General features: G+C 39.8%; 2 protein-coding genes across 7 annotated transcripts in view; both read left to right on the top strand.

Moving 5' to 3' along the window:
* Positions 1–1,137: 1,137 nt before the first annotated feature.
* On the top strand, positions 1,138–14,328 carry daglb (diacylglycerol lipase, beta). The gene is made up of 15 exons (XM_049563528.1): positions 1,138–1,896; positions 2,018–2,169; positions 3,151–3,325; positions 3,418–3,685; positions 3,846–3,968; positions 4,114–4,241; positions 5,412–5,538; positions 5,682–5,765; positions 8,406–8,483; positions 8,570–8,650; positions 9,769–9,896; positions 10,220–10,288; positions 10,711–10,783; positions 10,866–11,119; positions 13,129–14,328. Exons 1-15 carry the CDS (start codon positions 1,802–1,804, stop codon positions 13,322–13,324), a joined length of 2,031 nt encoding a protein of 676 aa, XP_049419485.1. The 5' UTR covers positions 1,138–1,801; the 3' UTR covers positions 13,325–14,328.
* Positions 14,329–15,079: 751 nt separating this feature from the next.
* Positions 15,080–25,320, top strand: part of spag9b (sperm associated antigen 9b) — a 46,244-nt gene continuing 36,003 nt past the window's right edge. For 2 of the 6 annotated variants that reach the window (XM_049563526.1, XM_049563523.1), the window contains exons 1-2: positions 15,081–15,981; positions 25,110–25,230. In XM_049563526.1, the coding sequence (XP_049419483.1) occupies positions 15,682–15,981; positions 25,110–25,230 (421 nt within the window). In that variant the 5' untranslated portion in view covers positions 15,081–15,681. Of the gene's footprint in view, positions 15,982–25,109; positions 25,231–25,320 lie in introns of all 6 variants that reach the window. The other 4 variants (XM_049563524.1, XM_049563520.1, XM_049563522.1 and 1 more) reach the window with 3 other exon arrangements.

The following is a 25,320-nucleotide window of genomic DNA, read 5'->3' as shown; positions in this document are numbered from 1 at the left end:
GATGATCTAAATCCAGCAAACTCTTTAATCCAAACACATTGTTACATCTATAGGTATCCACGAACTCATGTTGCATTGTTTCAAACATTCATATTTCTCCACATACTGCCCATAATGTTTCCAGTCTCTGTAAATATTGCCAATAGCTTGCTATCAAAGTGGTGGCTTACCTTTTGACTGATATCTGAGCCAGAAGAAGCTGAGTTCCTCACAGCCGATCCATAGCCAGCAATTGGTCCGATGGCTTATGGGTCTTGTAGTCAATGACACTCCAGAACCCAAGTGCCATTTTGGACACGTTACTGGCACCATAAACTATTATAAATATACATAAATGATTTACAAATAGCTTCTTAGTTGTCTTAAGGGAGAAACAGTCTTTATTATCAATTCAAGTTTTCTAGATGAGTTTTTTTTTGTACAGTAAGTTCCAAAATAGACATATCTGTCTGTGCTGACTTGTTTTTCACTCATAATCACACATTCAGTACATTGTTTTAGCCACTTTTTCTCAAGTGCCTGGACAAGACTTTGGAAAAAACATGTATAAATGTTTTTTTTTCTGCGATATTGTTATCTACTTTAAATTTGGTGAGGCTTCATGCTATGGTTCCCTCTTGTTTCCAAGCTAATAAGTCCCAGTTCCATTAATCTGCAGCTTCATCTTTATTTTTCAATAAAATAAAATAAAGAATAAATACAAAAATAAATAAAATAAAAAATAGAATAAAATAAAATAAAAATAATAGTGTGTTGAAACTTGTCACAGTGATTCTGACTGTTGGAGAAAACACTTCAGTTTTACCTTCAAATAAGACCATGCATGCAAATGTACTAAAAATGAAACAGGAACGGCTTTCAGCTTACTTGAGTTATACCTTGCATAGGTGTTATACGTATTATTGAGTATTTTACAAGTTAAATATGAGGAATGTACTGAATACATTGTTTGCTGCGGGGATGGACTGTGTCTCAAGTAAAAGCACTCGACAGCGATAGGAGAAATGATTTAGTGGCATTTAGTGAAATGTAGCAAATTGTGTACAGTACACAAAAGTCGTGTATAAATCGGAGGGGCCTCTGTATTATGAGGAAGAAAATACCGGAACTATTTTACGGGGGTCTATGTTGCAATAGGTCACCACCAGCGGACGGACACTACTTGTTTTCGTTTTCAAAACAAACCAGCCTTCAACGTTTAGCTATGTGCTACGTGACCTAAACCTCTGAGCTTTGTTGAGATGGATTGGTAACGTAAAACAATATGTTGATATATTAACTAGTGAAACAATGGCAGTGTTTGTCGTAGAGGATTAGCTATCACTTCCTCGGAATAGCTTCAGAGTATTTTTTAGCTAACGGTAGATAGCTAATAGTAGAAGCTAGTCACGCAAGCTGTTGCTAACCGCACTAGCAGTATTAATTTATGTAATGTCTCAAGCTATGCGTTGACAGGTCGCAACACGCAAAACTGCACATGACATCAAAATCATAGTTTGGGGGTTAGCTAATATTAAATTGGGCAACTTTAGCGGATACACACAGACATCCGCTCTGATACTTATCTCGACATTAGCACGTAGCTAGCTTACATCATAAGAAAACACCTCGACTATTGAGCAACAAAGGAAAGTTACATTAGGACTTAAGAACGGTGGGCAGAGCTCGGTGCCAGCCTGTGTAGCTTCAAGTCATGCATGACTTGAGGAGGTGTTCATTGTTCAATAGAATCCTGTCCACTGTATAGTGGTGAAGAGGTTGATAACCATCAGTGAGATCTTGGGGCTTGTGTACCTGCAAAATGCCTGGCCTCGTGGTGTTTGGACGGCGGTGGGGGATCGCCAGTGACGACCTTGTGTTCCCCGGCTGCGTTGAACTGTTCCTCCGTATACTTTGGTATGTTGTTAACGTTCATGGATGAGTGTGATTCACTGAGGACTCTTGCTACCTGACATCCAACCTGTTAGGCATAATGATAACATTGCATTGTCACTATCTGCTGCTATTTTCTATTTAGGTGGATTGGTACCATGATCCTGTTCACTTATCACAAGGGTCATTTCGATTGTAATGGGAAAGGAGTTCTTCACAGTTACCTGGTTGGACTTTTGGTTGTGCTGGCGCTCATCATCCTGTCACTGTGTGCTATTGTCTACGTCAGTGCCCAAGGTAAAGTTGTGGTTTATATGGTCTCCTACCTTAAATGGATAGTTCAGATTTTTTTGAAGTGTGGTTGTATGGGGTTCCCTGTTCAACCCCACTTCAAAAAAATCCAAACTATCCTTTCAAATTCAAGTGCGCTTACTAGACATGAATAGACATGTACAATGTTTTATATGGTGGAAGTCACAGGATTACATCATTTTGCCTCATAGCAATAATGTCAGAATACAGGTACTTGTGCAATATGCAATGTTGGGAATTTACACAATACAATGTTGAAGAAACTTGTGGGAAACTGTGTTAAACAGAGTTCAAAGTGTAACTTTTTGGTGCACACACAACATCATGTACACAAGTAACATTCTTTATTTAAAATAGCTATAAACTTGCAAGAGGTTTGAAGGGTAACTTTTGTATTTTACAACCTGGCCCCTATTTTACTATGTTTTCGTGTCTACGTGACTAATGGCAACAACTCTTTTTGAAATTGGTCTAGTTTCAAGCTAAATTGACTGCAATGTAATCCCTGCTGGAACTGAGCAAAGTCAATTTATGTCCATTGGAGGTGTTTTGGGCACGTCCCACTGGTAGGAGACCCTGGGGCAGACCCAGAACATACTGGAGGGATTACATATCTCATCTGGCCTGGGAACGCCTTGGGGTCCCCCCTGGGGAGAGGGCTGTCTGGGGTGCTTTGCCCGGCCTGCTGACCCCGCTACCTGGCCCCGAGTCAGGGGATGAAAATGGATGGATGGATGGATGGATGGATGGATAACGGCAGCATATTTCACATTAGACTGGGTGAATTTAGGGTTTATTTCAAGCAAACAAGAGCTGGTGATTGTTAAAATAGTGGAGAGACAAAGTCACCCTTTGCTACATCAGGGTCGTCCTCTGTATTGCAGCTCATTTAACATCCACTTGAAACTGGTGGAAAGCACTGGTACATTTTCTTGTGTCGATTACACAGATATCTATGTTTCTCAGGTACCATTACAAACTCTGGCCCACGGCGCTCTATCCCTGCACTGGTGTACCTGCGAGCTCTCCTGTACATCCCTGAGCTGGTGTGGGCTTGTCTGGGAGCAGTCTGGGTGTCTGATGACAGCAAAGGCTGCGATCCGGCCACAGTGGGTCTTGTCATCGCAGCGGTGGTTACCAGGTAGGTTAGTGTTATGAGTTCATAGTATCACCATTTTATGATTTGTCGAAAAAGTGTTTTGATTCAGCATTTTTTTTTCTGTGTCACCACAGCTGGATCATCCTGCTGTTCACTGCGTTGGGCGTGATATTTGTGTTTGACCCTCTTGGCAACCCCCGTCCGCCACCTGAAGCCAGTGAGCCACTGGGAGTGAGAGACATGCAGAGCAATGAGAGCACCCAGTTCCTCTCCACAGCTCGCACCCTGGCCGTCAAGGTGTGGGAAAACAGGCTGCGGCTCCTCTGCTGTTGCCTGCCGCAGGACGAAAGCCACCGAGCAGCGTTCTCCAGCATTGCGCAGCTCTTCAGTAAATTCTTCTCTGTAAGGGACACCTTCTTTTTTCTGTCTGTGCTGTCCTTTACATCTGACAGTGTGCAAACTGTATTAAGTCAGATACAGAACACATCACTAGTAGCGTGATACTGCAGCAAGACCAATTGTTGGATGCTTCTAGTATGGTGTGTATGTGTGTGTGTTGCAGGACACAGATCTGGTCCCTAGTGACATAGCAGCTGGTTTGGCTCTGCTGCACCAGGAGCACGATAAGATGGAGCTAAGTAGAGACCCAGACGTCGTAGTCGACCACAGCCCCTCGTCTCCCATCGTAAGTACTGGACTCTGTCTCCTGTAGGTACAGCAGACATCAGAGGAGGCAGGAATATTTGTTGAACAGTTTACATTATGCAAGTCTGTAAAATACAGTGCTGATCTTAAAAATGTTCTTCATGTATATCCTTGACTGTTTAAAGGGAGAAGATTTGGAGACAGAGTTGGAGAAAGCAACTCATTGTATGCAGTTTGCTGCAGCAGCTTATGGCTGGCCGTTGTACATTTACTCCAACCTCTTGACTGGGCCCTGCAAACTCAGTGGAGACTGGTAAGATGTACTCCTTACTTACATGTGCCTATAGGTCCTGTCAGACAAGTGACAAGACCAGCCAGGTTAGGTAACAGCTGCTGACTAAAGGTAGAAATATGCTGCATCGATTTATCCGCAGTATGATGTTATCAGCTGATATTCGCCTTGTTAACTGCCCTCAGCATATCAGTGAATTAGATGACATTCACTGATGGCAATAGCCAATGTGTTTTTGTTGTGTCACATTAATTTTGCACAGGCTAAAAAGCAGGGCTCCAGACGAATACTGTCCTGTTGTTTTTTGGGACAAACATAGATCGTCCCTGGGATGCTGTCGGGTCGAAATGACTCAGTAAACTCACTATCAATGCATCAGGAGACACACCTTTTTGTTTCTTTAATAATGCTACATTGTGAACAACAAATCTGTACTAATAGCAGCTGGAGGAGAGCTAGTTAACATTCGCTGTTAGCTGCTAGCAGCCTGTATCTTCAGCTAACAGCTAACAGCTAACAGCGGTTGCATTGAGTTTCAATATGATGCATTCAAGTTCTGTTCAGTAAAAATGACAATGGAGTGAAGGTAAATTCTAATATTATTATGTTGTATTCAATGTAATCTTGTGAAATATAGTTTTTGTAGAGAAACTTGAATTAATACAGCTATTTGAAGGTGAAATGTGTTGATGTTTTCACAGAAATAAAAAATAGATATTAGAGAGGGAATTATGATATATTACAGTTAAAAAACTGTCCGCGACCCCAGCGTTAAAGTCTGTTCTTCCGTCAATGTGCGTTTCTCACATTAGACAGCAATTGGTTTTTGTATTAGTGATGTAACCTAATCTAGCTTGCCAGGGTATGTTTGAATCGCCGATTTTAGGGGAGTGTACAGACATCGCTCCCTTCAGTAGAGGAATGTGAAAACACCTCTCCTGTCACAAACTTTGTGCAGATACAAGTTAGTATTGTCAAGGTCAGACATTTTAGGGGTATAAATATAAGAGAACACATTTTTGATTGGAGGGGGATTTAAGTATTTGCTCAAAGAGAAGACTGTTTCAGAGACATCCAAAGCCAGATATTCTTGTGACAGCAGATTGTCTCGCCTACAAGTTAAATTCAGAGTCAGAGAAAAACAACTTGATCGCAATTTCACTCAAATCAAAATGTGTTTGTGTACATCAGCTGCAGAAGTCGCGCAGCCGAGTATGACATTGTCGGAGGAGACCACCTCGGCTGTCACTTTTCATCCATCCTGCAGACCACTGGGTTGCAGTACAGAGACTTCATCCATGTCAGCTTCCACAACCAGGTAGGAATTTCACCACTGGCTCCTGTCAGGAGTTCCCCTCTGTGTTCAAAGTTTTCCTCGGTTTGATTTTTTTTTTTAGAGGCCGGCACCTGTCTTACTGTCTCTGTGAGTTAAAGTGGTCATTCATATTCTCTTTGTTGCAGATCTATGAGATTCCCTTTTATGTGGCTCTGGATCATAAGAGAGAGGCTGTTCTGGTGGCTGTCAGAGGAACACTGTCACTGAAGGTGAGTTGGGACGCCAACTAATCATTTTTATTTGTGAATAGAAGATAATAGAAAATACTTTACTGTTTTATTTGTTTGCCTATATATTGTGTGTGTGTGTGTGTGTTTTTTTTATGTATACCCTTAAAAAAATGCGTTGTCAGTTGGCAGGGTTCTCCTTTGCTTATGTTTTAATCTGTTCGTATGAACATTTAAAGAAAACTTCATGCATCCACCTTAGTACTATACAGTGAATATAAAAAGTCTACCTCACCTTCAATGTGACTTATATCCTGATCAATTCAGTTGAAAAACATACAAATCCTTTAAGGGGAAAATGTAAAAAAAAAATTAAAAATTTACAGTACCCTGGTTGCACAAGTGTACACACCCTTAAACTAATAAATTCAAACTCATGTTCAGTAGTAGTCAGTACACGCCTGCCATCAATTAAAGTGACTTGGATTAATCCCAAATAAAGTTCAGCTGTCTTTGTGGGATTTTCCTAACAGTTATGTAATTGCATTTTACAGCAGAAGCCGTGGTTTGCAAAGAGCTTACAATGCATCAGTGGGATCTCATTGTTGAAAGGTATCAGTCAGGAGAAGGGTACAAACGATTGCCACAGCATTAGATATACCATGGAGCACAGTGAAGACAGACATTAACAAATGGAGGCTGCCAAGAGGCCGACAGCAACACTGAAGTAGCTGCAGGTGTTTCTGGCAAGTACTGGCTGTGTACTACATGTGATAACAATCTCCAGTGTTTTTCATATGTCTGGACTATGGGGTAGGGTGGCAAGACAGAGGCCTTTTTGCAAAACAATAGATAAAATCTCCCAAAAGAATTTCTGAAAATATTTTTTGGTCTGATGAAACCAAGGCTGAACATTTTGGCTGTAAATCCAAAGGGTATGTCTGCTACAAAAACAACACTCTGCACCACCAAAAGAATACCATACACATGGTGAGGCATGAAGAAAATGAAAGTTTTGCAATGGCCCAGCCAGAGCCCAGACCTAATCCATTTGAAAAGCTGCAGGATGACCAGAAGAGGGGTGATGCCCTCACAGTTTGACAGAGTTGGAGCGCTTTTGCCAGGAAGAGTAGGCAAACATTGCAAGATGTGGCATGCTGATAGACTCTGCTGTAGCACAATCAAAAGGTGCTTCAACCATATATTAATTTAAGGGTGTGCACACTGACGCAACCAGGTTATTATAAGTTTTCCCACACTAAAAGATTTATTTGATTTTTGAATATATTGTACAGGTTATAAGTCACATTAAAGGTGAAAAAAGTTTTCACATGATTAATCTTGGTCTCATTTTCATCACAAAAACCTGGCATTTTAACAGGGGTGTGTGGACTTTTTCCATCCACTGTACATAAAATCTGACACTCAGAACTAGGGCTGGGCGATACGGAGAAAATCAAATCTCACAATATTTTTACCTAATATCTCAATGTTGATATTGTGACACAAGTCAATCAATCCATTAATCAAACTTTCTTTATATAGCACTTTTCAAACAAAAATAATGCAACACAAAGTGCTTCACACAATTAAAAACAAAAAACAGCTAAGAGGAATTAATAAAAATAAATAAATACACAATTAAAAAATAAAATAAAATAAATTGATTAAAATACTTCTACTACCACTACCACTACTACTACTACTACTAATAAAATAAAAGACAGTTCAATTAAAAGCGAGGCTAAAAACAAGTGACTTGGTGCTTTAAAAAAAATGACACAATGAGATTTTTGATAAATAATCCTCAGTAATGTTGATATAATGACTAAGTGGATACAGGCAAGTAATAGAACAGCGTAAGCAGTCTGGTAAGTTCAGAAAATTTTACTGTATTTAAGTCTTTAAAACCAGGAAAAGACAACACTTATCTCAAGTTGTACTGACTTGCTTGTATTTTTTATTATTTTTATTGTTCTTTTATTGCTGTTATTGTGTTTATTTTATTGATATGGTTTTATGTTTTTTATTGTTTTTACCCTAACTTGTTTTTTTTCCCTACATGTCCTTCATTATCATTTGTTTTATATCTTTCATGTTTTTGCATTTGCTGTCTTCTTGTGTTAATTTTACCTCAGTTTTACCTAATTTTACCTCCTCCATGAAATAGAACTGTGGTTGTTCTCAGTATTGTTGTCAGTCTTTTGTACAACTGCTGTGCATCTGTAACGCTCGCTGTTACCCCCCCACTTCCTGTCAATGTCCAGATTCACTTCTCTTTTTGTACAGATGGCTTTCTAACTGTTAAATTTAGGTGCCTATTGTTGGTCTGCATTTGACGGCATGTAACCATTCCTCTAAAGACGTTAAAATAGCACTCAGATAGAAAAAAGAAAGACTTGAGTGTGCTAAGTTCAGTGCGGCGTGTCTATAAGAGCATCAGCACATGTCCACACTCATATAAACAGTGAAAGAAAGATTTATTGGGGTGATTTGGTTGAAAAATATTAGAATCTTTTAGCTTGTGTTCGTACACAAGTCTGAAGCATTTGTTTCAATATAGATTCTGATTACAGCAGTTCATTGAGCTCCTGAAGAATACTCTACACGCAGCCTTTTGCCTTTGACATGAGGTCTGATAAAAGGCAGTTACCAGTTAATTTCACCAAGTGTCTCCTGCAGGACGTCGTGACAGACCTGTCTGCTGCATGTGAGAACCTGCCTATCGATGGAGTGTCTGGAGCCTGCTACGCCCACAAGGTGAGTGGACATTTAAACACAGTACACTCTACCTGTTTGAAGTTGAGGCTTTTAATATGTAACTGCTTTGTCCTTGACTCCTGCAGGGCATATGCCAGGCGGCGAATTACATCTACAGGAAGCTGGTCAATGACGGCATCCTGAACCAGGCTTTCTCTATTGCACCGGTAAGAAGTGGGAGTGAGGTTGGAAACTACATTTCAGCCACAGAGAGCATTATCACATTTCCTATCAGTTACATACCAGCTGGCAAATCATGTTCAGAAGGAATGAGATTGTGTATATGGTACAGGTTTATAGCCGGGCTTCTCACTGGTTTGAACAGCTGGTTTCACATCACCCCAACCCTGGCATCTTTCTGTTTGCTCCCTGTTCATTTTTAGAATTAATGTTAAGATTTTACTGATCACTTTTAAAGCACCTCCGGGTCTGGCCTTGAGCTACATAGCAGAAATGTTGACCTAATATAAGCTAGGGGTGGGGGAAAAATCAATACAGCATAGTATCGCGATATTTTTGTGCCTCAATCGTATCGTCCCACAGTGCCAAGTATCGATTTTTTAAATTCTGCTTTTATTCTGTCTATTTTATTGCTTTTTCAGTCCACTACATACATTTTCATTTTGCTGCAAACTTTTCCTTTGGGGAAATTATTTGCAGTTGAAAACAGGTAACAAATTGCAATATATCGCTGTATATTTTATCGCGATACTCAGCATATCGCAACACGTTTAAAATTCCAATAATATTGTATTGTGACTAAAAAAATCGTGATAACATCGTATTGTGGAGCCTCTGGTGATTCCACCCCTAATATAAGCCAGTTTGCAGCCTTAGATCCTCAGGTAGAACCCTTCTGTCTTTTCCAAAGTGGCGGCTTTAATCTAAAGGTGACTGTGCTTTTGCCATCAGGGCCCCTCGGCTTTGGAACGATCTGCTGAAAGACATAAGGCTTGCAGACTCAGTGACCTCTTTTAAAATCGCTTCTTAAAACCCACCCAGCTTTATAGACTTGTTTTTATGTGACGTCATCTTACTGCTCTTATCTCTCTGTATGGCTTTTATTAAATTAAAGTTATTAATTTGATTACTACAGGGATAAAATGGTTGAAAAACATGATGCTGAAAACACTGATTTCTACACAGTACCCTTCCACTAAGAATATCCATTCTATCTGCTGTTTGTGGTCACTGTTTATTTTCAGGAAATAACATCAACTTTTCAGAAGTAATAGATCATGAATAGTAAGTATGCAGTGTGTTTCTGTCTTCCTGTGTTTTGTAGGAGTATAAACTAGTCATCACTGGTCACAGTCTGGGTGCTGGCACGGCGTCAGTGCTGGCTATCCTCTTGCGCAACTCCTACCCCACCCTGCAGTGTTACTCATTCTCTCCACCAGGGGGACTCCTGAGGTAAGGAAGATGAGACCGTAATGTGCAAACAGCAGACAGTGGATTGACCCGAGCTGCTCCCCTGGCTTTGAAGTTCAATCCTTACTTTAGATGCAAAATGCTGCTAAGACGCACATTATACATAGTGAAGAAATACATGTTGTTGGAAGTGACTGCAGGAGTTAAAAATTTCCTCTGTTCCTAGACATGCATTTTTGAGATGAATAAAAATTATGATTTTACAGGTCTGACTTAAAACATGTAATTTTCACATAGAGTTTAATGTATCTTTATACTTACTGGACTAATCTATGTTTTCCATTCTGTATTTTCTCCATATACAGTAAAGCCTTAGCTGATTACTCCAAAGACTTTGTGATCTCTGTCGTGCTGGGAAAGGATCTGGTTCCCAGGTAAAACTCATAGCTTATTTTTTACACCATATACTTCTTTGCTTGTAGAACGTACCTTTTAACAAAGTTACAATTCTTGAAATATGAATATTGTACGTTGATACTGGTTAGGCTCTTGTAGCAGTTTGGTTGATTGAGACATAATTAACCGTGGAACACTGCAGGCAAATATATGTTTGTGTGATAGCAGCGCTGCCGACTCTTGTGTTCAGAAGGCCAATATGAATGTGCTGTGGTGCACAGACTATTATAGACTCCTGCGTGATGGAGACTCTATTTTCGGCTCTGCCCTGTTATTACAGTCACAGAGAAGCAGAAAATGAGAGCAACTCACATGCTCCTTTTCCCCTGTGTTCTTTTTAAGTAGTGTTTTTCCTTCACAGTATTCCCTCTTTCTTTTCATCATTTGTTTTCCTTTACAGATTGAGCATTCCCAATATGGAGGATCTCAAGAAAAGGATTCTTAAAATAGTTTCAAATTGCAATAAGCCAAAGGTAGGAACCATTTACAGCACTTACATATCAGTCACCTAAGTCTCTGTCAGTCTTTTAAAAATATTCTCTGTCTGTGTTTCAGTACCGCATCCTGCTGCAGGGATGTTGGTACGAGTTGTTCGGAGGAGACCCGGATGACTTCCCGACCGAGATGGAAAACAGGAGGGAGGAGGAGCTCAACCACCCGCTGTTAGGGGAGGAGTCACTGATCATTCGCAATTCATCATCCTATCAGAGCCTGGCATCAGACGACTCACCTGCCCACACTGCTGCCCACTTACCTCTCTTCCTACCCGGGCGCATTCTGCATATCACAGAAGATGGGCCGTCAAGGAGGTTTGCCTAATCTCTGAATTCCCTTCATAACTGTGGAAGCCCATTTCTGCCAGTGTGATGGAAAAATAAAAAAAATCAGTCGTTATGATGAGAAACTTTCTCACAGTAATGAGTTAGTATCCCAAAATAGTGACATAGAATCTATCAATGATAAGAAACTTTCTCAAAATTATGAGAAACTTTACGTTAGTGTCTTAATAATGAGCTAATATCTCAAAATAAAGAGAAATGTTTTAAAATGTTTAAAAACTTTTTCAAAATAATGAGTTAGTATCTCCAAATAATGAGCTAGTATCTCAAAATAAAGAGAAACTTTTCAAAGTGATGAGTTATTATATCAAAATAATGAAAAATGTTGTACAATATTTAGAAACTTTTTCAAAATAATGAGTTAGTATGTAGAAATAATGAGAAACTTTCTTAAAATAATGACAAACTCTCTCAAAATAATGAGTTAGTATCCTAAAACAATGAGAAACTTTTTCAAAATATTGAGAAACTTGCTCAAAATAAAGAGTTAGTATCTCAAAATAAAGAGAAACATTTTAAAATATTTAGAAACCTTTTCAAAATAAAGAGTTAGTATCTAGAAATAATGACTAACTTTCATAAAATAATGACAAACTCCCAAAATATTAAGTTAGTATCCTAAAATAATGAGAAAATTTTTCAAATGAGGTATTATATCAAAATAATAAAAATGTTTTGAAATATTTAGAAACGTTTTCAAAATAATGAGAAACTTTATTAAAATGATGACAAACTTTCTCAAAATGATGAGTTAGTATCCTAAAATAATGAGAAACGTTTTCAAAATGATGAGAACTTTTTCAAAATATTGAGAAACTTTTTCAAAATAATGAGCTAGTATCTCCAAATAAAGAGAAACTTTTTCAAAATAATGAGTTAGTATCTAGAAATAATGAGAAACTTTCTTAAAATAATGAAAAACTTTTTTCAAAATATTGAGAAACTTGCTCAAAATGAGGAGTTAGTATCTCAAAATAAGTTATTTTCTCAAAATGATGAGAAAGTTTCTCATTATATTGAGATACTGACTTATTATTTTGACATACTAAGTAATTTCAAGATACCAATATGTAATTATAATGATATATAATAATAGAATAATATGACTCACATGATTTTTTTTTTAAATTTTATCACACTGGAGGATATGGACTTCCATATCTTACAGATTTATCCTATTTACAGGCTGATAAACAGGAATATGTGTTTATGTGCTGCATGGCAATGATAAGACACAGAATGTAGGGAAAGCTTCACTATTTATGATAGAGCAATCAGTACAGTAAATGATGATTAATCTTCTTCCAGTACTCACATATCAACACACACTTTAACTGCATTCATTTCTTTCTCATCAGCTGATGCATCAGCTGCTTATAATGCTGCCACTTCAAACCCCTTCAGGTCTCACCCTTTGAACAAACAAATAACTTCTTCAGCTCTTTAAATTCCACAACTTCCATCCATCCTGTTAATATAGAATTTACTCTGACTGCTCTCAGTGCTTATTGAATACACTTATACACTTGAACTATCACTATTTTCTTCAGGACTTTCACTTCACTTGAAAATTCCAGGTCAATTTACCACCTGTGACTCACGCTGCTCCTTTCACTGCTTGAACTCAACTTCAATCTTCAAGCTCCTTTCATCACTTCACGCTTCATTCGCTCACACTTCTTTTAGCACTTTCATTTCTATTTTAACTTTTTTCAGTTGTAGTATGTTGACCGCCACTTCAATTACAGCTTTCAGTATGTGAGATATTTTAAATGTTTAATCTGCAAGTTTTTATGTCATTTTAATATACACTTTTTGTTGATGTGTTTGGATGCTGACAGTCACATGAACAATGCTAGCACACCTATATCAACAGATGTGTGTCAGTGTTGGGTATAAAGAGGCCTCAAACTCTTTGACGTAAGAATTTTGAGCTGGACTTGCCACCAAATTTCTTCTCTCTCTCTTTTTTCCCTCAGATCCTGTTTTTCCCAGGTTCGCTACCGTGCAGACTGGTCCAACGAAATGGCGTTCAGGAGTATTTTGATCAGTCCCAGGATGCTTGCAGATCACATGCCTGACATTTTGCTCGGAGCACTCAAAAGTCTGACCAGCGACAAGCCCTACTCCCTCTGCCCATCGTCGTCAAACAACAGCCAGCACAATACTATCTGAAATGTGTCATAAAGACTTTGACTCCTTCTGTCTGTGCTCCCAGACTCTCCAGTATTTTAAGCCCACTTCTGTTTGTGTGTTTGATTTTCTCCACACCTGATCCAGGATCAAATGCATCACGCTCCTCATTTGCATTTTGTTTGCAGGCCTGATCCTAAAGCCCCCTTTTTTTAATGGAAACATTTGGAAACTGGATTGTAGTGGCGATGGAATACATGAAACCATAGAGATTTACCTGCTGAGAGCTCCATGAATGATCAGTTACCAGTAGGGCCACAAGTACTTTGCTAAATTGCACTTTTATCTATTTAATTCAAGTCATTTGTTTTATTTCAACTCTCTTGAGTTACTCTATGAGCAACTTTATGCCATGATCTTTGAATGTGCATTGTGTACAATATTTGACAGTGCTGCTGGTTTACTGTGTTCTACATTTAATGTTTGTGTGAGTGCTGTGTGCCTGGTAGAGTCTGCCCTCGCCCTCTGCGCACTGAAAGCGTCAGACGCTGTCTTCCTTATCTGTGGAGACGACTGAAGAGCAGTCCGATCCGGGATGTGAGGATTTAAGGGTAACTTTTACCTCCAAAAGTGCACTGAAGCATTTGGTCTTTATTGTAGTAACTGTAGTTAGTCTGTCTTGTGTTTAATGTCTTGAAACATCAGGGTGAACAGTGCCTATGCATTACAGAAAAATACGTCAGCAGGATTGCTTTAAAGGAAAAGAGTGATGAGTGCAGTGTATTTACACTAAGTTCAGCATTTTCTACAATGCAGTTTGAATAGCGCATGATGTTCTGCAAAACAAAAAAAAAAGATAGATGTAAGAGGTAAAAAGATTGTACTTATCCAATGTGTGGGAACCTGTTTACTTGCCATGAATATCACATCTTTCTTTTTTTCAAGGTAATATATAATATTAAAGTTTGACTCAACTGATGCCTGCATTACTGTTTCACATTTCCAATTGGACTCCTTGATGCAAATAAAAAATCTTGTGAAGCACACTCATCATCCTTTTATTTTTTTATGATAGAAGGAATACAAGCACTTCCTAAACTCAGCAACCTGTTGAACTCAGTGCAAGTGAACTAATTTTGAGGGGAAAATGTATAAAGCTAACAAAAAAAAAGGATTAAATTCTTGCCTCAGGCCATAGGAGTCAATAGGAGGGGGTGTAAATAATTATGAAATGTCTCCAATGAATAGATCACCAAGGATTAGCTACAGTTTTCACTCCCTATCCTTCATCAGCCTTGTTTAGCATGTGACGTAAGCGTCACGTCCCGTCACAACACATGACATCTTCGAGTGATCCTCGTAAGCTCCTATTTCCAAACTGGGAGATGCTAAATTTCAGTAAGCATAGTCCGTACAATATCATATTTGGCTCAGTCAAACAGTGTGTCTCTGCTTTTGACTTGAAATCACATGGCAGGCCCGCAAAATTACTTTGTGCTTCAGCTTTAGAATCAAAGGAAGGAAAGCATAACCTGCAATAAACCAGACACAGAAATGAATTTACAAGGTACCTAAATGTGACAAAGGTGGGCCATTAGATTATGAGAAACGCACATGATCCGTACGTCTGTACAGAAAAATAAAGCTATAAGTAATTAGTTTGAATTTCTTTTAATCAGTTGTTGTTGTTATGGTTTGTTCTCCGCCCCTTAAACGTCACATTGCAGCCACTATAAATGAGCAACAGGACATATTACATTATTCTTTTAGCTTTAACAGTATGAACTAATGAGCTGATAGTGTTCATTTTTACGTTTGTGGCCGCTCATTCGCTTTATTGTAGCATTCTAATATTTTTCACAACATAGTGTTGCTTTTTATGTTTTTGTGTACACTTTTGGCTTTGGCGTTTTGCAGAATTATACATATCCTGCATATCCGGCTACTACTGAGATAGGTTAAACTAAAACATCTATATTGTATATATTATTTATATTTTCCTTGCTTTGCACTACAATCCGACGTCTTTTTCAGTGTTTACTACTTTGCTATGTCGTTTAACTGCGTGAATTGCCATAATTCCGACAGCACTTGAAGGCGGCAGCAGGAGCTCATCTGTTGGACAGGGAAACTAATCAGGAGCCAAGTAAAGACTTTTCAGTAGTGCTAGCTACTGAGCTAGCAAGATTTTAAAGTCAGCCGTCTAGACGACTAAGGACAACAGACGTTGTTTATGAAGTACAGTGTCTCTTCTGTACAGTACACAACAGTCGAGCTATGTTTTAGAGACACCGTTTTGTTGCGTTGAAAGTAGCAAGGCGGACAGCCTCTGGCCAGCAGAAGCTTGCGGCTAGCTCAGTAACGTTAGCTGGGAAAGAAGTGCAAGTGGAGGCAAGAAAATGGAGCTGGACGACGTAGTCCTGTATCAGGACGACTCCGGCAACTCTGCCATGATGTCCGAGCGGGTCTCAGGTCTGGCCAGCTCGATATACCGCGAGTTTGAGCGGCTCATCGAAAGATACGACGAGGACGTAGTGAAAGAGCTGATGCCGCTGGTCGTCGCCGTGCTGGAGAACTTGGACTCGGTGTTCGCTGTCAACCAGGAGCACGAAGTGGAGCTGGAGCTGCTGAAGGAGGACAACGAGCAACTCGTCACCCAGTATGAACGAGAGAAGTCACTGAGGAAAAACACAGAGGAGGTGGGTACTGCCAAACTAATTCACAAACCAGATTATAGATTAGAGCCTCGTATTATGTACTTGGCATGGAAAGATTAAATGCCAAACCTAATTCGGAAATCTGGCAATTCACTTATGGGGTGCTTATCAGCTTCTCATTAATCGCGAATTATTACTTTATATAATGTAAATAACCCACTCTTTAATTCGGCATACTTGCAGACCCCAACAAAGTGCTTTTTTTGATGGAGAATCACTTTATAAAGTGGTTGTTGATACTTGCCACGGCCTTTTGGCGGAGGAAAATTGAGGGAATAGCAGCTGGAAATCTTGTTTAAAAAAAATAAAGCTTCATGAGCTGAATACCGATTTTGAATAACGAGTCTTGTGTTTCAAAAAGATGCAAAAAAGACAGCCCTAGTAGGTCTGATAATTTACCGGAGCGCAAATAATACATCTGAAGCACACACTGTACTTTGGCTGCAAGTTTATGCCACCATGGATACCAGTCACTTTTGGATCCACCACTGTAGTTGATCTTGCAATACCTCAACATTCATCTCCAATTCAAACAATGATTTGTTCCTAAGGTGGTTGCTTTTTGCTGCCTCCAGTAAAGACAGCTTCAGACTTCAGTGATCACATTCAGCTTCATGACTAATGTCAGGCTGACTGTCCTCTCATTTGATTCAACCCAAATGACACACCATGCTCCTCATTCCTTCACCACCACACTGCAGTCTGTTTGGACAGTGACACATTTACACAAGCCCACTAGGTCACCATCCAAACTTAAGTGTGTGTTTACATTGTTATTAGGTCAGTGGCAGTCCTAGTTTTGTTCTGCTGCACTTCATGAAAATGTGGGTGATGCTTATAAGAGCAGCTACTATTCTACAGCGTTCATCCATGTCTTGAATCTTGAATGCAAGGAGATTAAGCTTGTGTTAAATCCATGGTAGCAACAGGCACACTGATGAGATGAAAGGTGTAGGATCCATAGTATTAGGCCTGTTTGTTTAGTTTAAGTAGCCTGTTAGCACAAACTCCTAAAGCTCAGATTTGCTCCTGTACACACACGTGTGTGTTTGTGCTTTCCCTTCCCACTGTCATTGCCATTGGTGGGTGTGAGTGGGTATACAATGAGTTGCCTTCTCAATCAAAGCTTCAAGTCAGTGATCACAACAAGTTGTCCACACACAGTAACAATCTTGTAGTGAGTCTGGATCATACAGGTGATAATGAGATAAGTTGCAAAACATCTGTGACACACAGCAATACGAGGACAGGTAGAGCACAACATTTCCAAAACTATAATGTGTTTATTGGAATCATAAAATCAAAAGCTATGTAATAAAATAAATAAGAACAGAAATAAAAGTTTTAAAGAGATGACAAATCTAAACCAGAGTGACACCATACTGTATGAAAAAAGCCACAGAGAAATAGCCTTTTTGCCCTTTGACCAAGGTATACCAAACAAATTGGCCACAGCATTTAAAAAAAGCTGTTAAGACATCCACAAAGATGCCTTGAAAGAAGTTTAGTGACTAGAATCATTTGTTCGACTGCTTGCAGTTGTATATATTCACCTTTATGAAACATTTGCATTCGGATGGAGCCATACTCTAGTCCTTGCCGTCCAGGTGGTGATGGAATCTGTAGTTCCTGTACTATAACAATTTGTTTAATAATAGAGAATCAGCTAAATACGTTTGGTTTATTAAGTATTTGTATGCTTAACATTTAAAAGTACTCTGTTGAGTGGCTGCTGCAGCCAGATGAATATCTTTCTGCTAAGTCACAGTTACAAAAATCATGTGGTTACAGCTGAAACAAGTCACCAAGCTGCTGTTTGAATGTGACTTGTATTATGTCATGCTCATGCAGTAGGACCCTTGAATGCATGGTTTGTTCTTAACAGCTCATGATCAATATTGTGTGCCAGACTTGAAGTTCAAGGACTACCTAATAGGCTTTATAAGAAAACACCCAACATAAATCTAAACTATTATTTTTCCAGAAAATAATGACTAAAACGTAAACTGCACCTTAAGCCGTTAACTGCTTCAGTTCTGCATCTATGCTCTCCTCAAAGCCACCAGACTCCACTGACAGAAACAGTAATTTTAGCTTGCTGACCACGGGAGCTGCTGATCTACCAGTGCTGCAATCAGGTAGTTTGTTTGTGGTTTTGTGTGACTTAGGTGAATCTGAACTAACCTTTTTAAATGCCAAAGGCACACAATAACACAAACAAACCAACTGATTGAGACAGCAGTAGACCAGCAACTCCTGTGTACAGCGATGTTAAGTCATTGTTTTTCTCAATGGAGCCTGGCTTTGAGGAAAGCGATTAATTGGCTTCAGTTCCTCATACGAAATTGCTGTCTAACCACAAGGTAAAGCGATGAAAATATTCTAAATATAGCGTACAAAGTTCTCTGAGTTTCTGATTAGGAAATCACACTGCTATGTACATGTGCAGTTTTTGCCACTCCTCAGTATTCTCAGAGTTGTTGACATTTCACTTGACAGTTAAATGTTGAATGACAAGCGCAACAGGTCACAAAGCAGTGCGTTAATAATTTATGTCATGTTGTAACATGTTGCTAAAGCTTTTAGAAAGCCCAGCACACATGGGATTTTCCATTGGTATGCTATGGGCTTTTACATTTGTTTTGTTCCCTCTCGCTACTATGTGTAAAATACCTCGTCCCCAGTAGAAGCAGCTGTTCCCTCAGCCAGATGACCTGTTAGCTTGCATGTTGGTGCGATGATCTGTAATGTTCTCATGCTGAGATGATGTCATAGGTCTTGTCCTTTGGCTCTACATCCTCTTGATAGGAGGGGTCAGCTTCTATGGATGTCAGTGTGGGAAGTTGAATGAACAGTCACAATTCAGGATGTGGCATTTATGGCTATAGGAGGTCATGACTGTGCTGTGAAGAGGTTAATGAGCAGAGCTGTTCGCTCCACCAGATTTGTTAATATCAGTGTTACTGCTGCAAAAGCCATTCTTTTTTGATACCCAAGTATACTGACTTAGATTAGAAAATATCTGCTTCGATAAATCTACATTTAAAAATCTGACCAAAAAGCGTTGCTAAGAATTAAGAGTTTGTTTGCATTTAATTTTGATAATTGTTTAAATAGGTATTTCATAAAAGTCAGACCTTGAAAATAAACTTTATTGAAGTAAATGTAACAAATACACAGCACAATAACCAAAAATTGCTAATCTTGTGTATGTGTTGGGTTGCAAATTGAAATATCGTATCAAAAAGCAGTATGAAAATGGCAAAATTTGATAAAACTTTCTCAGTTGGGCTTTGTTGAGGTGGGTTTTTGTCTTTGTCGAGAAGAGTGATATGGAAACACCTCTGCTGAAGAAATTCAGATGTAGCAAACTTTTAACTCACTTGACTGATGAGTTGTTTCCACTGTCAGCATCTTCCAGATATTCCCATAATCACAGAATTTGTCCTCATCTCTGGACAGCATGAAACATGGCCAATACTAGCCGACACGAAAGAACAATTGCCAAATAAAACTAATTCCTGAAGACCTCTCTCTATTTTTCTCTCATAGACGGGTTACATGCTTACTTGTTTTGTGTCTGGTTTGCAACCTCCACTTCTTCTACTCTTACTGGTAGATTGCTGCCATGCGTAAAGTGTAGCCTATACTGCCAACTTTTAACAAATGTATGCTTTGTGTAGCCTGGTTTATTTGTTCTAAACCAGTTGATGGAAACCTGCCTAATTCGAATTTCTTCTTTGCAGCGTTTAAAAAGTTCACCTAAAATTTGCTTGGCAATTGAATGGAAAGACGACTGATAATCAAATGAAAACATTAGAAATATATGATAGAAGTTGATGGAATTGATCAAGTAAAACTTAAAGCCCTGACACACCAAGCCGACTGTTGGCTGGGGTGAACGTCTATGACCTTCGTAGCTGCAGTGTGTCCCGCACCGTTCCCCCACTTTCGCGTCAGTTGGCCGTTTTTTCCCCTTTCCCCTGCCTAAATTATGTGAGATAATTCTTTTCTAGCCATTGAGCTCCACGAGACTGGATTGTGCTGTTTATGTGCTAACTGGCTAACTAGCGTCAAGACGGTCTTCTGGTTTCCCCTTAGTATGACAATCACAGACTTCTGCCGTCTGCTGGTGTGGAGTTACTTCCTCACATGTAAGCGCACAATGTACATGCTGATTGACAGTTGGTTGCAGTCTTCATAGTGTACGTGCAACTTTTTGGACGTGACACTGCAACGTGAGGTGATGCCGCAGGGGGCTTTCGTCACAGCTTCTTTTCTGAAGTTGGTTTGGCGTGTCTGGGCTTTTCTACCAAGTATTGCTATCGCATTCAGTGAATCCTCACAGTACATCTTTTCAAATAATGTAAATCGAGGGTAGGTATTATCAGCAATAAATCACAACAGTTTAAGCCACAGTTTTGGCAAAAACAAAACAAATGCAGCAGCATTTCTCTGAGCTCTTCACAAAGTGCACAGTTCATACTAATGCCTGTAAGTCTCTGTAAATAATGATTTGGATTTGTATACATTGGGAAGATCTTTGGTGCGAACATTCCTTACTGTGGTATTTTTAGTGAACTCCTGAGAGGTCGTTATCATTGATCGACCAGTACTGCCTGGTTCTTCTGGTCACTCTAGCTCCAGCCAGAAACTTGACATTGTTCACTGGAGGATATTTGTTGGAAAAAAACTCGCAGATATTGGGGCATTTATTAAAAATAACGTAAAAGGTAATTTGGCAAAATTTAAAATGGCAGTACTAGAAATGAGCAAAATGGCACTGTATTTATATTACTGGATATATGGATATTACTGATGGTAGAGAACAAGACAGATGATGGTCAGTTGTTTTGTGGAAGTACACCTTTACAGTCCATTGCAGTCCAGTTTTATAGCAGTTGACATATGCAGAAATCAGTCACTCCCACAGCAGTGACTTAATTTATAGCAGTTGTATTTCACGTGGTTAAACTGAAAGAAAATTCATAACACACTCAGACTGTTTCAATTGAAAGCATCTCCCAACAAAGCAACTACTTACTCAATGGAGGCAAATGAGTTGCATGGCACAGACTCAGTTACTAAGCTGCTTAATTGGGCAACAAGTCACTCTGGAAGCAAAGCAGTGGATTAATCTCACCAAACAAACACATTGTATGAGCCAAGTCCTGCTTTTTGCAGCTCCATGCCCTGAGGAATATCTCCTCTTAGTAGTCTCACCAGAGGGGAGGAAAAGGCAAGGCAGGAAATTCTTGGGGAAAAACAGCACTTCCCTCAGTTCTTTGGTCCACTCAGGGTCGTCTGCTGACCTGTAAAAGACCACAGCCTACTTATATGTAATGCCAGCTGATTGATCATCATGGATCGTTAACATGGAGCCTATTGAGAGCAACAGTATCGGTATATGGTGACATGTTGCCTCATATGATTTGAGCAAAATGGTGACCTAAGGATTAGAATACAGAGGCATGAGTGCAATTGACTGCACTTCTGTCATATTTGTGTGTGTTGTTTATAAAATGTGTGGATGCCTCGTGTACTGCGGGCACATCTACCCATGGATACAAATAAAGTAATCTGACCTGACCTGTTTTTAGCCGTGCTAGCAGCGTCGCTCTAGGGATGGCAGAGTCAGGTCACTCTATGACTCAGTTCCAGCATGAAATATCTCAGTAACTGTTGGATGGATTGCCAGGAAAATTTGTAGACAGACATACATACATGCTCCCCAGAGGATGAATCATACTGACTTTGGTAATCCCCCTGAGTTGTACTCTTGTCAAGTGTGGTGTTGTCACAATACTGGAATTTCTAACTATGATGCAATACCAGAAAAATATATCAATATACAATACCATTTTTGATATCGGGGGCATACAATTTAATTTTTTTAACCCTACCCACAATTTAATTTCGGGTTTTAATTTCGGACCCTATTTTTACATTTAGTAAAATAGTTTATTGTGAGTACTCAAAGAGGGAAGTTACTTTAAATGCCCATCCTTACTTGAAAGCTTATGATGGCGTGCTAACTCTCTTAAAAAGGGATGGAAACAGGGTACTTATTATACCTTCTAAACATCAGCATGTTGCATTGTCATTGTGAGCATGTCTCAAAGCAACACTGTGCCTAAGTACCTTCTCACAGAGCTGCCAGCATGGCTCTAGACACAGCCATTCGGTTTATCAGCAGCTATGAATGTGGTGTTAAGATGCACAGCCTCTGGCTAATCACTCATTAGAAGTCACTTGATAGCAGAAACTGTGATTTGCAGTAGGCTCTGTTATTCTAACCAAAAATGGTTGCATGGTTGGTAACATCCCTTTTGATAACCATGTAATTATAATGGAGTTATCCTACTAAATACGCTGCAGCAGTTCTTCTGTCACTTCATTGCGTCTGATATCCAAGGCCTTACACAACCCTGTTTTATCAAATGTCCCAGTAGCAACCCACAGCCAAAAACACTAAAAGGAGTTGATTTCACTCTCTGTCAATTGAGTGCCCATACAGTGGAGCCCTGTCTGTGTGGCTGTGCACGCACTTGTGCTGGAGCCACATGTGTTTGTGCGTGTGTTGGCAGTCGTCGACAAAGGGCGCATTATACATGCAGCGTAGGGGGAAGAGTGCACGTTAAAACGCTGGAACACTCATTCTCTGGAGCGTTGTCATATGCAGCAGCCTCCTTCCTGGGTCATATGATGAGCAGCAGTGTGAGAGGGGAAGATGTTTGGAGTTGCTCTGACAAATGTGTTGATACCATAGAGGGGTATTGTCAGTGTGTGTCATGGCTAATTGGTGTGAATCTGAGGAGAACCTGGCAAAATTGTTTTCCCATCAGCAGTTTGAAGTGATCACAAACTGAAGATTGTAAGTGTTTAGCTTGTCTGTGTTGTAGTTATATGCCACTGCAGATTAGGGGGCACCCCCCACTATGAAACCTCCCGTCTGTAGTCTAGCCCAATGCTATGTTAATGCTCTTAGTAGATTTACATGGGAAATGCTGTGTTACTACCAATAGCTCAGTTCTTAAGATGCTCCCTGGGCTTTCCAGACCCCACTGGGCCCTCCATAAGCTTCTCAACCTCAAGGCCCCAATAACTTCCTCACCTCCATGTGGGTGAGGGGGAAAAGTGCACATTCATACAAACTAACTCAAATTTGACAGTAAAGCAAAATCTGTTCACTGCTTTGTATTTGCCAGACACCACATACAAAGGTAATAAGTGGCAAATCAAGTGCTTTTCACTGAAATAGCTTAGAGACCCCAAAGGCAGAAAAAAACATCACAGCCCATCAATGACTGAATTGTGTTTGGAGCGAGTTCATACAAACATCTTGAAGAAACACCTTTGTTAGACACCTCCAGTGTTAATGTGATGTGCATATAAAGAAGAGGCTGTTTGTAACAGAGAGCTCAGGTGATCCTTATCTCCTTGCATATGACACCCACCCTCTGCCCAGGGCCCCACTTTAGTCCCTGATCCACAGCGAGCACCCACATCACAAGACTGCATGTTTACAGGCATGGGAGAGTCTTAGCCTGTCATCAGACACCTGACTCAGTAATCAGCTGCGGTATCAATAAATGGGCCTCCAATAACAAAACCAGCCAAGCAAGAGAGCAACAAAGTCATGTGTTATTCTTATTTTTAAAATTCCAGGCTGTAGCCATCAGCCCATAAGCTGCACAATTTATCCAAATGTTATTAAAATGGCAATATGGCCAAGAGCAGCATTCAAATTGCAGGAGCTGAAATTATTTGATGTAGGTGTAATGTGTCCCAACATACCATTGTAAATGAAACATGGTGGTGCTGCAGAGTAGCCAGAAATCATTTTCCAGACGTAAGCGGACATGCTTGTTTCGTACAGCAAAAATCCCATTGTAATTTTTATAGTTTTTCAGTAAAAATGAAATGCAAAATTTACCATTCCTACTAACATCACAACTCATTTCGCCATCACTGTATCTGTCAGATTTATCACAGTATGATTTTTTTTTTTTTTTGCATATTGTGCAGCCCTAATAGCCGGCTACATCTTTTTAGTGTGCGTCACCAGCGTTGTAAGGTTGTGTTGATATCTGCATTTACTTTGCTCTAGTTTCTCTTCATTTTTTCTTTATTTGTCCCTTCAGAGACCCACTTTTGTGTCAGAGCTCATTAAAAGTTTCATCGAATCCAATCTATTAACAAACAGTGTAAATTGCCATCAGGGAGCAGTGGTCGACCCACCATTAAATGGATTACATTTGGGTTTAATGGTTGGCTTGTGGCTGGAGACAGTTTCAGAAGCTGCTTTGAAGCCCCAGGTGTCTGTTCTGTCTCTGACCCTGACCACTTTGCCTTTATGGGATCGGTAAAGTAACAGATTATGAATATTATTTTTTATCATCATTATAATTTATTGAGCATGTTGGTCTTTAGAGTGAGCCCACTGTGCTGTGTGCTAGTTTATCCAGTCTCTCCTGATATAAAAACAGTCACAGTTTTGATTCCTAGATCCCCTGAGAGGAATGAGGTTAGTGACAACGGCTGCTGTGAAGATTGAAAAAACAACCTTGGCATTGATATCAACTGTTAGACACACACACACACACACACACACACACACACACACAAACAAACACAAAGGCTGTAGCTGTTTTTTTTTTTTTTTTTTTTTTTTTGCTTTGGAGCAGGAGCTGGCGCTGTGCACCTGTTGTGCAGAGAGGTTAGATGACTTTCACAATGGACAGAAGACAGATGCTGTATACTCTGTTTTCCACTGGTATCAGCACTGTTAGCACAAGCAGCTCTTTATCACACACATGCACACACAGGATTTAGACCCCAACATTTCCATTTCACCCTCGACTCTATTTCATGCACATTCAAAGGGTTGGATGTCATAGCTGGTGATGAGGTAATTCAGAGCTCAGCAGATGTCAGACTGGCTGAGAGGAGCGGACTGCCACATGCACGCGTGACATTTCTGTCTCCCATTGCTGCCATAAACAAATCATCTTATCAGTCCCTCACGGGGAGTTTCAGAAGTTTATAGTACTCATGTTGATTACAAGTGCTTTGTTAATAAAGACTCTATTTTCTCTCTTTATCTGCAGAAATACATCGCCTTAGAAGACTCCCAGGAGGGCGAGAAGAAGGAACTCCAGTGTCGGGTGGTGATGCTGGAGTCAAACACGCGTCAGCTAGAGCTAAAAACAAAAAACTATGCAGATCACAGTAAGTCCACAGACGCAGGTTTTACTGTACTGGCTCGATTATTGGAGTCTAACACACACACACACACACACACACACAGGCCAGATACCC

Source organism: Epinephelus fuscoguttatus, linkage group LG20, assembly GCF_011397635.1.
Source record: "Epinephelus fuscoguttatus linkage group LG20, E.fuscoguttatus.final_Chr_v1".
NCBI lineage: Eukaryota > Metazoa > Chordata > Actinopteri > Perciformes > Serranidae > Epinephelus > Epinephelus fuscoguttatus.
The sequence above is the reverse complement of the archived record's forward strand: the minus strand, read 5'-3'. Positions and strand labels throughout refer to the sequence as shown.